A 15,092-nucleotide genomic window follows, 5' to 3' on the forward strand; every position below is an offset into this window, starting at 1 on the left:
AAAAACTAAAATTTTTGGTGCCACTTCAAATATCATTGAGGGGAAACTTGGACAACCGTTAAATACTGAGCGTGATAACCACCCACAATCCAAAATACTAAAAGCCGTATTTTGTATTGTGGGCGGCCCCGACTACCAATATTTATCGGGCGCCATGGGTAACCACATTTCACCTCATTAACAATATTTCAACAAGCAACTATTGCAGCGTACAAACATCTGCAGCAAGCTTCAGCCCACCCAAATTTCCTTTACTTAGTTGGACACTACCTTAACTCATTTTACAATATTCTGATAATTTTACATCTACGACCAGCTTAAAAATAATTTGATGCTTACTTCAGAAGGAGCATTAGAATGTCTTGTCACACTTCTCTAAGGGCCCTTTTACACTTAATCAGTTGCTCTCACTTAAAATCGGAAAGTAATGCCCATGTTTTCCTATGGCACCTTTCACACTTAACGCGTTTTAACTGAAATCTTCTTCCCAATGCACTGCTATGGAAAAAACGCATACCAACGCACACTAACGTGTACTAACGCATACCAACTGATTAAATGTAAACGGGGCCTAAAGAAATGTGATGCTTACCTCAAATGTAACCGAGTAAGTGTATTTAATATTGACATCGTTGTAGTTGTTCTTAATTTCCATTGGAGGACCAGAGCAGTCAACTTTGTCAGTATGTGTGTGCTTGTAGCTGTATTTCATAAAACATAAAAAGGATGCAAAGAAAAAAATTAATAAAAAACATCCATGGCAAATAAAGCAAGTATGTTCTGTCAGAGTAATGTACACCATGCTGTGAGTGTTTACTGGGCAACATGCGCATTTACAGTGGCAGTGAAGATACTGTATACATTGCATCACACTCCTAACGTGCAACGCAACTTTTAGCACTGTTGCATTGCGACTATCTCAGTGCAACATGCATAGTATTAATGTAACCAAATGCTACACAAATTGTACAGACACTTCTCAGGGTAATACTTAACTTCCTTAACGGTAACCCCGAATCAGGCTAGGGCCTGAAATCTGCAGCTCAGAGCGGTAACCCCCAAGCCTGACTCGTGGTAGCCGCCAGGAGGATTATTCAGAGCCTGTGCTCAGAGAGCATCTGCAACTCATCCCCCGGGATCCAGACGCTGGCAGCCATTACAAACTCCTTGCAGAAGTTGATCCCAGCGCTGCAAGGCGAGAGCTCTAACCACTACGCCACCATAAGTACTCGGCTTAATGCCAACTATATTTTGGTTAAAACCAGGCATTTAATGTTCTCCATTTATAGACACAAACTTTGTGACGATAAATGACCGCATGATTATCCTTATGCAAGATTACCTAGAATTAGTCTTATTTGCAAGCCCTGGAACAACAGAGATATCCCAACTAAAAGCAATCTTACAGTCAATGGTTTTAGGTATACTGAAGGGAATGTTTTTCTTTTTTGTGTTACACATTTGTATTGTTTGATTAGACGTTTTTGTTTGTTTAGTTAAATTTACAACTACCAAAGGGTCTGCATAGTGCCTGGATATTGATATTTTGTTTAAGGACTACTCCTGCTCAATTACAACTAGGAAATCACCCTTTTAACACAAGACCAATGCCTTATACATATGCAAAATACTGACATGCTAAATACTGCTTATCCTTGGCTGAGACAATTGTTTTGGGCCGACAGTTGGTTGTACAAAGCCGTCCCAACCACTAGGTTTGTTAGGGCCCGTTTCCACTAGCGTCGCCTCGCATCCCTCCGCGAGTACTTCCAGTTGTATAACCGGATGCGGCGTCATCAGCGGCTATGGGGACTCAGATGCGTGCTGCGGAAAACTGCAGCATGCTATCCATAATTTCCCCTGCGTCACATCGCGCACGTAAATTTGCGTCAATGGAAACTACCGGTACTCCACTGACGTGGATTGGTTTCAGTTGCATTGCAGAGTGGTTTCCATATAGCAATGAGTCTAGTGGAAATGGGCCCTTAGTTACCTGCCACAGCAGACTGCTAGATGACAAACACGCACATTATGCACTTGTGTTCCTCTGTGCTGTAAGACTCCACTAGCTAATTTGCACCCGTTGTCCCTACTTACCTCTCCATAGGACAACATATGCTACTTGGCTGTAACTGAACATGTCTGCATAGCCTTTGTTTCCTAAACTGTAACTCCAACAATTGTTTAAGGCAATATTAATTGTGTACCTAGCTTAAAGAGACTCTGTAACAACAAAAACCTCCCCTGGGGGGTACTCACCTCGGGTGGGGGAAGCCTCCGGATCCTAATGAGGCTTCCCAAGCCGTCCTCTGTCCCACGGGGGTCTCGCCGCAGCCCTCCGAACAGCCGGCGACTGTGCCGACTGTCAGTTCAATATTTACCTTTGCTGGCTCCAGCGGGGGCACTGTGGCGACTTTCGGCACGGAAATAGACGGAAATACCCGATCTCCGTCGGGTCCGCTCTACTGCGCAGGCGCCGGAAACTTGCGCCTGCGCAGTAGAGCAGACCCGACGGCGATCGGGTATTTCCGCCTACTTCGGCGCCGAGAGGCATCAGAGCGCCTGCGCAGGAGCCAGGAAGGTAAATATTGCGTCACGGCTGTACGGAGGGCTACAGCGAGACCCCCGAGGGACGCAGGACGGCGTGGGAAGCCTCATTAGGATCCTGAGGCTTCCCCCACCCGAGGTGAGTACCCCCCAGGGGCCGTTTTGTCGTTACAGTTCCTCTTTAAAGGTACCCATGCACTGGTCGATTTTTGCCATCGATACATACGGCCGATTCAACTGCTCTGATGGAACTGGCTTGAAATCAATGAAGTAGGCAGCATGATCGATCGATTTCTGACCCATAGCGTTGCATTGGACCAAATAGTGCATGTATTTCAATGGATTTTCAAAAGATTTCATAATGAAATCTATTGGAAATCTGTTCCTAGTGTGTGGCACATATCAGATAGATTCCTGTCAGATTTGACCCGACAGCCATCTGACAGGAATCTATCAGATATGCGCCACACACTAGAAACAGATTTCATTATGAAAAACGTGCTGAAAATCTATAAGTGTAAGATATTGCTTTTGACATTGTGGGCAGCACACTTGCCTTGCAGCACTGGGATAAAGCCAGAACACTATATGCATGGAGTTTGTATGCCCTCCCCATTTCTGTATGGGCACTCGTTTCCTCCCACATTCCACATACATGAATGAAGAATTTGGCCACAGGACATTAAAATTAAATAATTGCAGAATGGCTATAAACGCTACATAAATGCACGATGGTCAAAGCCATAAGCAGTTTCTGACAACATGCCGAGACGTTTACATTTTTCTATTTCCTCCACTACCCAACTCTACTTCAATTTCCACCCCTATCTTTCTACTGTGAGGAGTGACTTTATAGAACACAAATGTATACATTCACAGTGTCTCATAGGCATGGAAGAGATTCGAATTAGACAGTTGCTCTAGGATAACTGGACAGGGCCACAGAAGGTTAACCCTCCTGCAGGGCTGATATCTCCTCCTTTGGACAAGGAGGAACAGGATGAGCACTGTCTGAGCCCTACAACACGACCTACAGCAGGTCACGTGTGTGAATGTCTCTGACCAAACAAATAATCAGAAATAGAATGAATGAGGCTGTGATCAATGCTCAGGCAACATGGACCCTGGCTGGCATTTGCCATAAAATACTACAATTGACAGGTCCACCACTGGAGCCCTTTTTTTTCCCATAGATGAGAGCAGGTTGAAACTGAACATGTAGACAGACGTGAAGCGGTCTACAGAACCTGTGGACAACCTTACACTGCCTGCATCATCATTCAGCATAACCGGTTTAGGTGGCGAGTCAGTGATGGTCTGTGGAGCCATTGTTTGGCATACAAGCAAGTGGAGGCCATACAAACAGAGTACGATTTCGCTTTGCTGAAATCAAATTTTGTGAAATTGCACTTTAGAGGTGGATGAGTGAGCGGGGCCAGTGGCAGAAAGAAAAATGCAAGTCATTGTTTATTTGTCATCTGTTATGACTTATCACTAAATAACATGTCTCAAGCCCCAAACACACACTCAACAGCGGTCCTTTAGGGCTCTTTCACACTACAGGCAGCGGTGAAAGGCTAAAACGCTAAAACGCTGCGTTTTGGCTACAGGCGTTTTGAAGGCGTTTTAACGCCTATACATTACAATCAATTGTAATGAGAAACGCCGTGGTAGGCCCAGAAAAAGCGCCTGGGAGCGTTGTAACGCAACGCTCCAAAACGCAGCGTTTAGTGTGAATGGTAAAATGAAAGTCTATGGACTTTCTTTTACCTAGGAAAACGCCAACTTCGGCCGTGGCGTTAAAACGCCGAAAAAGCCCTCTGGTGTGAAAGGGCCCTTAGGCTCTCACAACTTTTCTTTTGAAACACCTAAAAAAAAAAAAAAAAAACCTTCAAGCAGCTGATAAGACTGATAAGAAGTCAATCCAAATGTTGAATCGACTTCTTATCAGTTTTATCAGCTGCTTGAACAATAGCAAGGAGATTTTTTTTAGGCGTTTCACAAGAAAAGTTGTGAGAGCCTAATGCTAGGAATATATGCTTGATCGAGCCATTAGATGGCTCGATTGATCTTTTCCGACATGTCCGATCACCCGCCAGATTGATTCCGTGCTCGATACCGCAGGCGGGACTATGGAAAAAGGAAAACGAGCAGAAGATAAGAGAATTGCCCGCGGGGACAAGCGGGAATCGATCCGCGGAAACATACGATGTATTCCCGGCATAAAAGACCGCTGTTGAGTGTGTGTACGGGGGCTTCAGGCACCAGTATTGCCATCTTACAATCAATTAACTAGTTGTCTCAAAGAAAAAAAAAAAAAAAGTTTTTCTATACAGATCTTAAAATATAGAATGACTTCCCACTTACCTTCTAGGTTCCAGTTTAGCAGCTACCAGTCTTGAACCTTTGCCTTCATCTTCAACAACATGGTAATAGATAGTTATGTCCACATGGTTAAATATATAGTATGTGTCTCGCTCATGGAATTCAGACTGTAGAAAAAAAATATTGTTTTAACACAAACATACTGAACATAGCTATGAAAATAAGCAAATATTAGATATTCTCCACAGCGCAGCAAATTCAGCTCACATCATTTAGGGGTCTATGTCTAAAGTGGTAATCTGCAAACCAAAAAAATGACAGACCTTTTACAGTTAAATACAGCAATCTTAAAGGAACAATCTGATTTCTTACAGCGGTGATCAATGCTTTGATCACCTACCGTTATCCTAAAGTGGCAATTTGGAGCTCCATTGACTCGGCCTTATTCCCCAATAAAGGGGGTTTCCACTGAATTGTAATATAATGAAGCTGTTTATTGCCATATAATAATAATACGAACATTTATATAGCGCTTTTCTCCTGTCAGACTCAAAGCGCTCAAGAGCTGCAGCCACTGGGACAGGCTCAGGAGGCCACCATGCAGTGTTAGGGAGTCTTGCCTTGAACTCCTTACTGAATAGGTACTGACCCTAGCCAGGATTCGAACCCTGGTCTCCCATGTCAAAGGCAGAGCCCTTAACCAGTACTCTATTCAGCCACTGCATTTATTGCATATCTCCTCCTTTACAAAGAGACTACATACAAATAGGTTCCATTCCAGGAGTTTGTCTGTAAGTGGAGTTCTGCGTTAAACAGTGAAATGCAGATAATTTACTTAATTTCGGACAACTCAGGATTTGGACTTCTAGTATAAACTATGTTTTTTGGTTGTTTTGAAAGTGCTTCTAAAGTGTTTTAAACAAATAACAGCTTATACAATACTGTAGCTTTTAACAACACAATATATGTAATAAAAAAAAAGCACAGTATTAGTATATTTTGTACATGAAGACAACATTGCAACTCGAGTCATTAGTAACTAGGGGACTGTCTGTACTTCGATGCTTTATTTTTAAAAGCAAAGGGATTCTGCACATTTTGCAATTTTTTAAAACTCACATTTATTACACATGCATCTTTGGGGTGTCCATCTTCTGTGATGTAGCAGCCAATAGGAAAGCCAGGGTTGCAGAATTTCTGTTTCTCTTCAACCTCATAACACCATGTGACAGGCATATTATCAACAATCCTAAAACACAAGCAAGGTCAATTATTTTGACATCTAGGTCCAAAATGAGAATCATTAGGAGGTAACAAGAAAATGCAAGTACACAATAGTTATTGAAACCACTAACCACATTAATTATATTTTCATTTTTATATCAAAATATCCTTTAAACTTGAAAGTTGAAAATCTCCAAACCATACTTAAGCATAGAGCTTATAGAACCAACATGATATTAGTTTTGTTGAGCTTCACAATATCTGCAATGATTTTTCAGAATAAGATTTTTCCTATACTGTACATATTTTAAATTTCTTCTATACACTCCACATAGCTGGCACAATGTGGTTAAAACAATCTTAAGAGATATTAGTTTCATCACAGGCTTGTTTTCAACTTGAAACTGGCATGACTGTGGCCGAGAAGGTTTTATTGGTTGGAAATCTGAATGGAAGTCTTGAAGATACTGTAAGCATTTTGGACAGGATGCACCTGTAGTCCAGAGTTAAGTTTTTGCGATTGTCATAATGGTGTCAGAATCTCATATTAATGCAGAGAAATGATCATCTCCCTAGCCAGACTGTGTACAAAATGTTAAATGGTTTGCAGATAAATTGAGTGAATTTCAAGACTCGTGAGTATGAGCAGAAATCAGAATTAGATAGTGTAAGCTACAATGTTATTATTGGAAGTGAGCTGTTTATTTCTACAAGGTTAAGAATGAGATAGTATTGAAGAAATGTTTACATGTTATGCAGTATTGTTGTGTTAGTAAGTTTAACCATCTAGGGTCAAGATATATAAGAGATACAAGATATACACTGCTTAAGCTAAGCCTATTTTATACGCAAGATATTAATCACATAGTGTTCACGCATATCAAATAAGCTGATCAATAATATACACTTTATTTCAGATTGTATTAAACAGTAGGCCATAAGCCTTGTGTTGGCCATTACCAATTATAACCACAGGGAGCATCTCTTGTGCCTGCTACTAACACTTATAACCACAAGGGGCCTCTATAGAACTCTATCTAAAAATAAAAATGAAATCATACCTGTATTTATAGAGATGTTATAAACAATTAAGTCATAGTTTGGAAATTCCCTTATATCATTTCTTGGGAGAAATTCTCTATAAAAAGAGTTTTCAGGCTGTATATTTATTCATTGCCTGATGCCCTAGCTGATTGAAACATCCTAGGCCGACATTTATCCTTCTCACAGACGTGATTCTGAAACCCCAGAGAGGTAATATGCAATTATTCTTGGTGAGTTCTTTGACAATTAGTCTATATAAAAGTTAAGACTTGTCTTTTTAAACTTCAGCAGTTTGAGTTTTAGATAACTTTTTTCTATGCTATAAGTGTTACTATTCAAACGCAATTGCAAGCTTAGAAGCAATTAACAAGCTTTGAAGGATTAAAGGGAAGGTTCAAGCAAAATAAAAAAATGAGTTTCACTTACCGGGGGCTTCTACCAGCCCCATGCAGCCATCCTGTGCCCTCGTAGTCTCTCACTGCTGCTCCAGTCCCCCGCTGGCAGCTTCCTGACCTCGGAGGTCGGCAGGACGCATTGCGTACATTTTTACGCATTCCCGATAGTGCAGGAACATTAACGCATACATTTTTACGCGTTACTGGTTCAATGCGTAAATTTTTACGCATTGAACCAGTAATGCGTAAAAATTTATGTATTAATGTTCCTGCACTAGCGGGAATGCGTAAAAATGTACGCAATGCGTCCCGCCGACCTCCGAGGTCGGCAAGCTGCCAGCTGGGGACTGGAGCAACAGTGAGTGGCTACGAGGGCACAGGATGGCTGCATGGGGCTGGTAGAAGCCCCCGGTAAGTGAAACTCATTTTTTTATTTTGCTTGGACATTCCCTTTAAGATATATCTACTTTAAGTTCTTCATATAAGAATAGAACTTCATAAATCATCTTTTAAGGATAAAGCTATATTGTGTGTAACATACACTGTTCAATCTCGAGACAACACAATCGATGAAGGATAAAAGCTACAGCAGAATATTTGCTATATTGAAATGGACTCTTTTAACTAAAGGAACTTTGAAAATGTATTTTTGGATGAAAATGTATTCTTGGAGAATTGACAACAACTGGAGAGATGTATATTCCTGTATATAAATGCTTTATCTATTTTTCTTAACAAGATAATTTTATAAAATCCAACAGCTGAGTGTTGCGTTTTTCTTTCAGAGGTAAAACTGTTAACCTATAAATATTCTGTTTATAGTGAGCACGCACCCACTTCTGTCTAATTTTGGTTATGACGCTTTAAAGGCTGGTCCTTTACTGAGTTGGCAATCATTTTAAGCAGATATCGATCAGATATTTGACAATGGTATTAAGTACAACCCCTTGTTTAGTGTACAGCATTATACTGGCGATGATGTCAGATTTAACACACCTGGACAAATGTTTCATGATGCTCACTATGGCAAAGTAAGTCAACTGTCACATACCGTATATACTCGCAAGCAAGCCGACCCGCATATAAGCCAACCCCCTAACTTTTACCTGAAAAAACAGGAAAAAATGATTGACCCTTATATAAGCCGAGGGTAGGAAATGCTGTCCGTGTCATCCCCCAGTGTGTCCCGGTGTAGCTAGTATAGTACTCAGTATGGGTAGCTAGTGCCCTAGTACAGTGCCCCAGTGTAGCCAGTACAGTGCCCAGTGTAGCCAGTACAGTGCCCAGTGTAGCCAGTACAGTGCCCAGTGTAGCCAGTACAGTGCCCAGTGTAGATAGTACAGTGCCCAGTGTAGATAGTACAGTGCCCAGTGTAGATAGTACAGTGCCCAGTGTAGATAGTACAGTGCTCAGTATAGCAAGTATAGTGCCCCAGTATAGCAAGTATAGTGCCCCAGTATAGCAAGTATAGTGCCCCAGTATAGCAAGTATAGTGCCCCAGTATAGCAAGTATAGTGCCCCAGTATAGCAAGTATAGTGCCCCAGTATAGCAAGTATAGTGCCCCAGTATAGCAAGTATAGTGCCCCAGTATAGCAAGTATAGTGCCCCAGTATAGCAAGTATAGTGCCCCAGTATAGCAAGTATAGTGCCCCAGTATAGCAAGTATAGTGCCCCAGTATAGCAAGTATAGTGCCCCAGTATAGCAAGTATAGTGCCCAGTGTAGGTAGTATAGTGCCGTGCCCAGTGTAGGTAGTATAGTGCCCAGTGTAGGTAGTATAGTGCCCAGTATAGCTAGTATAGTGCCCAGTATAGCTAGTATAGTGCCCAGTATAGCTAGTATAGTGCCCAGTATAGCTAGTATAGTGCCCAGTATAGCTAGTATAGTGCCCAGTATAGCTAGTATAGTGCCCAGTATAGCTAGTATAGTGCCCAGTATAGTGCCCAGTGTAGATAGTATAGTGCCCCAGTATAGTGCCAGTATAGGTAGTATAGCGCACCCCCGCTACCCCCACGGCCACCGCTGCTATTACCTTAGCTCGGTGCCGCTTCCATTCCCCTGTCCTGCTCATAATCCACAGCAGTGCGTCCCACGGCGGCTGCTGTGATGGAGGATGTGATGAGCGGCAATGTGTATCGCCGTTACTATAGGAACCGCTCTCTCTCTACGGCTCCCTCCCTCATCACAGCAGCCACCGTGGGGCGCGCTGCTGTGGATTACGAGCAGGACAGGGGAATAGAAGCGGCGCCGAGCTAAGGTAATAGCAGCGGCGGCCGCAGGGGGAGCGAGGGAAGCTTCAGAATCAGAATCAATTTATTTCTATCACATGACTCGCAAGCAAGCTGACTCCCAACTTTTGACCCACTTTTTGGGGGTCAAAAATTCGGCTTGCTTGCGAGTATATACGGTAATTGTTGATTCTCAAGCTTCTGCAAGTTCCCTTTATTTGTTTGTATACTATTAATTGATACAGATTAAAAAGTTATTAAAAAGTCACTTATTTAAAGTTGGCCCTGCACTTCATACAAATTCTCTACATACATGAGCTGGCACTGAGCTTTTCCATGCCAGCAACTACACAGTAAAAAAAGGTTGTAAGTTTTATGGGTAAGTTTTAGCATGAATGCAACTTCAGTATATTTATGAACATTTCCTGTGCCATACTGATCAAACTGTGCTGCTGCTGCTCTGTTTGTCACATCTGCTTCATGTGCCTGTTTTGATGTCTGCTGGGCTGAACTTTATACATCTACTTGCCTGCACTTTGACTGGTACATTGGCCATATTGATGGAATTGGCTATCTACATGCTGACCACCTATATCTATGCTTTTTTTAAGCTGGGCTGCTGCTAAATTCTCTGCTACACTTACTATATGTGCCTTGCTTTGACCCCTGCTGGACGGAACTATACATCAATCTGCCTCAGTTTTGATCGGCAAACTTGCTATTTCCTTTGGGATTAGCCAACCACGTACTGCATGAACACATGTGAGACTGTTACTCCAGTCTCACTCTGCCATCATATCATATCAAGTACAATACACTTACGCCTGGCTCATGAACTCTGGTCAGACATCAGTGTTCCAGTGAAAAATCCTTGGGAAATCAAGAGGCTAATCCGCAATGATAGAATTGCATTGATACTCTCTCTAATTTCTGAGCTCAGATAGGCACCAACAAGAAACTGCGCAGTTTCAACAAGATTTTAGTTGTATACCTTAGTGTAGCGGTGGGACCCGTGAGGTTCGGGGTATCTCTTGGGGGGCGGTGGGTAGGTTTGGGTGGCTGGCTGGCTGCTTGGCGGGGTTTACTGTACATTTTATGTTTTTAATATTAGTATTGAATAAAGGTTTTGTATATCTTTTGAATACGATTTGTCTGTTTGTATTCAGTCAGGTCACACCCCTCCTTTATTATATCTCACAGTGTTCTATACTATTAATTGATACAGATTAAAAAGTTATTAAAAAGTCACTTATTTAAAGTTGGCCCTGCACTTCATACAAATTCTCTACATACATGAGCTGGCACTGAGCTTTTCCATGCCAGCAACTACACAGTAAAAAAAGGTTGTAAGTTTTATGGGTAAGTTTTAGCATGAATGCAACTTCAGTATATTTATGAACATTTCCTGAAAAAATGTTTACTTTCATTCTGGAAGCCAGCAAATGCATAGTATTTTAATTTGTTAGGTCTCGTAATACACTGCTTACATCCCTGTGCCTGCTAGAATTTAAGATTTCCAAAAGCCAAACTGACAGAGCCTGTAATAATTGCAGTATTTTGTATAGTGCCTTTCTCCCGTCGGACTCAAAGCGCTTGCGAGGCAGCCACTAGAGCGCACTCAGTAGGCAGTAGCAGTGTTAAAGGGGAACTGAAGAGAGAGGTATATGGAGGCTGTCATGTTTATTTCCTTTTAATCAATACCAGTTGCCTGGCAGCCCTGCTGGTCTATATCTCTGCAGTAGTATCTGATTAAAACCAGAAACAAGCATGCAGCTAGTCTTGTCAGATCAGACTTATAAGTCTGAACCACTGAAACACCTGATCTGCTGCATGCTTGTTCAGGGGCTATGGCTAATAGTATTAGAGGCAGAGGATCAGCAGGGCTGCCAGGCAACTGGTATTGTCTAAAAGGAAATAAACATGACAGCCTCCATATACCTCTCTCTTCAGTTCCCCTTTAAGGAGACTTGCCCAAGAAACTCCTTACTGAAATAGGTGCTGGCTTACTGAACAGGCAGAGCCAAGATTTGAACCCAGGTCTCCAACGTCAGAGGTAATGGCAGGATCCGTCTGAACAATGGAGGATATGGGGGGGGGGGGGGGCGCGAGGTTAAATCATCACCTGTCCTGATGTCCTCCCTTCAGGCAGGTGATCGCTCAGCCTCCCTCAGATTGGGCCATGGTGATTTTCTTTCAAAATAGCCACCCTAGCTATCCAAGCAGGCAGAAGTTTCCAAAGACCTTCGGCAGTCCCCGAAAACATGGCCACCGCAGCACTGCCAAGGAGGGAGGTGGAACATCACCTGTGCCCCGAAGGCGTAAGGCAGGTACGTATTTGAGCCCGCGACCCCAAAGGGGGCTGAATAATTATGCACACCACACTTTTCAGGTTTTTTTTTTTTTTTTTTTAAATGTTTGGAATCATGTATGATTTTTGTTCCACTTCTCACGTGTACACCACTTTGTATTGGTCTTTCACATGGAATTCCAATAAAATTGATTCATGTTTGTGGCAGTAATATGACAAAATGTGGAAAACTTCAAGGGGGCCGAATACTTTTGCAAACCACTGTACATAAGCTGCAGGGGTAGGGGAAAGTTCATGTTAGGAATAGGTGGGGGAGGTTAAAGTTAGGCGTAGTTAGGGGACGGTTAGGATAAGAACTGAGGTAGTGTGAGGGATAGTAGAATATCAGCATAATTACCGATATTCTATAATTGGAGATAGAAGAACTGTAAAATTACTGATAATGAACTATAGAGATTTCCTCACTGCTATTATACCAGACACCCCTTTTCAATTTACGCTTAATTTAAATTTTGTTAAAAGAAGCCAGCTGAAGATATACTTACCAGTGGTGTTGGTAGTTTAGCAGCATGCTTTTCTTCAAGAATTCTAGCTTCTGTTTGCTCTCAGCCTGTGAACTGTATTTTTTGGAACAAACTTCCACACATTTTTTATTCTCTTTAAATTTGAACTTTAGAAAGGAAAACAAGAAATTTTAATTTGTTAAAATATTGAACAGAGCAAAATGTATAATAAAAAAAAATAGAGTTAAAACCAAGTAGTGTATAAACTTTACCCACCATCTGCAGTGAAAACTGCTCTATAACTCACCTATTACCCGCAGTTATCAATCGTTGTACCAATGTTTACCAATGGCACCATAATTTCCTCCAGCTGCACTGGTTTAAAGGGAACCAGAGACGAACGATCTTTAAAAAAATGAAAAAAGATGTTATACATACCTGGGGCTTCCTCCAGCCTCATAAGCCTGGATCGCTCCCACGCTGCCGTCCTCCGCTGCCTCTATCACCGGTACCGGGTCCCGTCACTTCCGCCGGACTCGACCAGTCTTCCGCATGCACAGGGGCTCCCTCCGGCTCTGTATGCATGTGCCTGCGCAGTACGGAGGGAGCCCACTGCGCTTGCGTCGACTGGCTCGACTGGCCGAAATGACGTGACCCGGTGCGGGCGGACAGAGGCAGCGGAGAAAAGCGGTGTGGGAGCGATCCAAGCTGATGGGGCTGTAGGAAGCCCCAGGTATGTATAACATCTTTTTCACGTGGTCTCTGGTTCTCTTTAAAAATTGTTAATAGCATTTTCCTTGCTATGATTGTAGGGAGAGGCCATTTAGTATGTAATATCACCTACTTACCAGGAGGGAACAGTGGGATGGTATTTAAAGAGACTATATAGCTTAAAATTCACATTGTGTTTACCGGTATAATGTTACAACAGTCTTTGTTTATACTCCTGTGATCAAAATTTCAAGACAGGACTTTTAGCTAGGAAAGTTTAATTTCAACCACAAAGGAAACATTTGAGCCCTCACATTTCTGAGCCATCAAATGGCATTTTAGATCAATGCCTGGAGAGGGGCTTTAACCATTTAAGGACCAGGGGATTTTTGTTTGATCCGTTCTGCGTGGGCTCTCCAGCCCGCAGCACAGACCGTGATTTATGCAGGGCGATCAGACTTCCCCCTCTCCCTTTTTATCCCCACTAGGGGGGGGATGTCCTGCTGGGGGGGGGTGGGGGTGTCTGATCGCCGTCAAGCGCGGGGGGGGGGGGGGGGGAAGTTTCCTCCCTACCTCTTGCGCTGGCTGTGGGCGGCACAGGACAGAGACCCGTCCTGTACCGCCTCTAATGGGCTTTAGCCTATCAGACGTCTGCGATCCGAGGCCAATCAGAGGCCGGGGATCGCTGATCTCCTTTACGCCACTGCTGCGCAGCAGAGCCGTATGGATGTAAACACAGGGGATTTCTTCCCCGCGTGTTTACATTTAGCCTGCGAGCCACGATCAGAGGCTCGCAGGCTGTTCACCGAGACACTCTGCATGAACGGACATGGAACGGCCGCTCGAACGGTTTCCATGAAAACACCACTTTGACCTGCCGACGCCTGTCGGCGTTAGGCAGTCGTTAAGTAGTTAAAATACTGGTTTTATTTCATAATGTTGATGTAAACCTAAGCAAGCACAGTATTACCTCACATACTCAACACCTAGTAAAAATAAAAACCTCAAAGCAAAGCTCTGCAGACTATCAGCATTAACCACTAGCCATTGATTATCTAATAAATAAGCATTAACCTTGTATGGAGAAGGCTCAATCCTTTCACCGAACAACACTTGTCCTAGATTTTCAGAAGGACGTTTCTCCCCTTTTTCTTCACAAAAATCAAACCTGAAATGAAAAAAAGAAACCCGTAAATGAAAACAAACCCATGGCTGTCAAGTTATTTAAACTTTGAAATGCATGCAGCAGCCCTGGGTGACTGATATCTCTAAACAGGAAATCACATTTTCAGTTGTATGATAAAGTTAAGCCTGTGATAAAGAAATAGATCCTTTGGTGTCCCATGAGATAATGGATTTCCATGCTAGAGATACATTCAACTAGGACTCCACCCAAAACAATTTTAAGCTCTATTCAGAAGCGAGAGGTTGTAATACTGCCATTTTTGTGTTTAGTTTTGTTTTTTTGTTTTTTTTCTCCCCATGGAAAAGATTTCTACCCACTTCCTGTTGAAGCATACATTGAGGCTAGGTGCACACATAGCAGAAACGGAAGCGTTGCAGAAAACGCTGCGTTTTTGCCGCTAAGTCTATGGGCCGCAGGAAAAAGCGCATATGCGTTTGAAGAAAAAAAATTGTTCTGTGATGGATTTCCGCTTCCTGTTGTCTTCGTAGGTATTTGCATAAAACACAATTGGAGAACGCATGAAAAACGCATATGCGTTTTGTATATGCGAACCGCAAACACATCAAAATGCATGCAAAATGCTTAAAAAACGCATTTGCAGTAAAAAAACATAACAAAAAA

General features: G+C 42.5%; 1 protein-coding gene across 1 annotated transcript in view; it reads right to left on the reverse strand.

Annotated features, from left to right (window-relative positions):
• The window catches only part of TM9SF2 (transmembrane 9 superfamily member 2), a 72,982-nt gene that overhangs the window by 20,249 nt on the left and 37,641 nt on the right, over positions 1–15,092 (reverse strand). Inside the window, exons 3-7 of the mRNA XM_068267997.1 lie at positions 14,360–14,453; positions 12,617–12,741; positions 5,992–6,121; positions 4,915–5,039; positions 593–701 (exon numbers count right to left, since the gene is read on the reverse strand). Of these exons, the coding sequence (XP_068124098.1) occupies positions 593–701; positions 4,915–5,039; positions 5,992–6,121; positions 12,617–12,741; positions 14,360–14,453 (583 nt within the window). The remainder of the gene's footprint in view (positions 1–592; positions 702–4,914; positions 5,040–5,991; positions 6,122–12,616; positions 12,742–14,359; positions 14,454–15,092) is intronic.

The sequence above is a fragment of the Hyperolius riggenbachi genome, chromosome 2 (assembly GCF_040937935.1).
Source record: "Hyperolius riggenbachi isolate aHypRig1 chromosome 2, aHypRig1.pri, whole genome shotgun sequence".
In the NCBI taxonomy this organism is placed as follows: Eukaryota; Metazoa; Chordata; class Amphibia; order Anura; family Hyperoliidae; genus Hyperolius; species Hyperolius riggenbachi.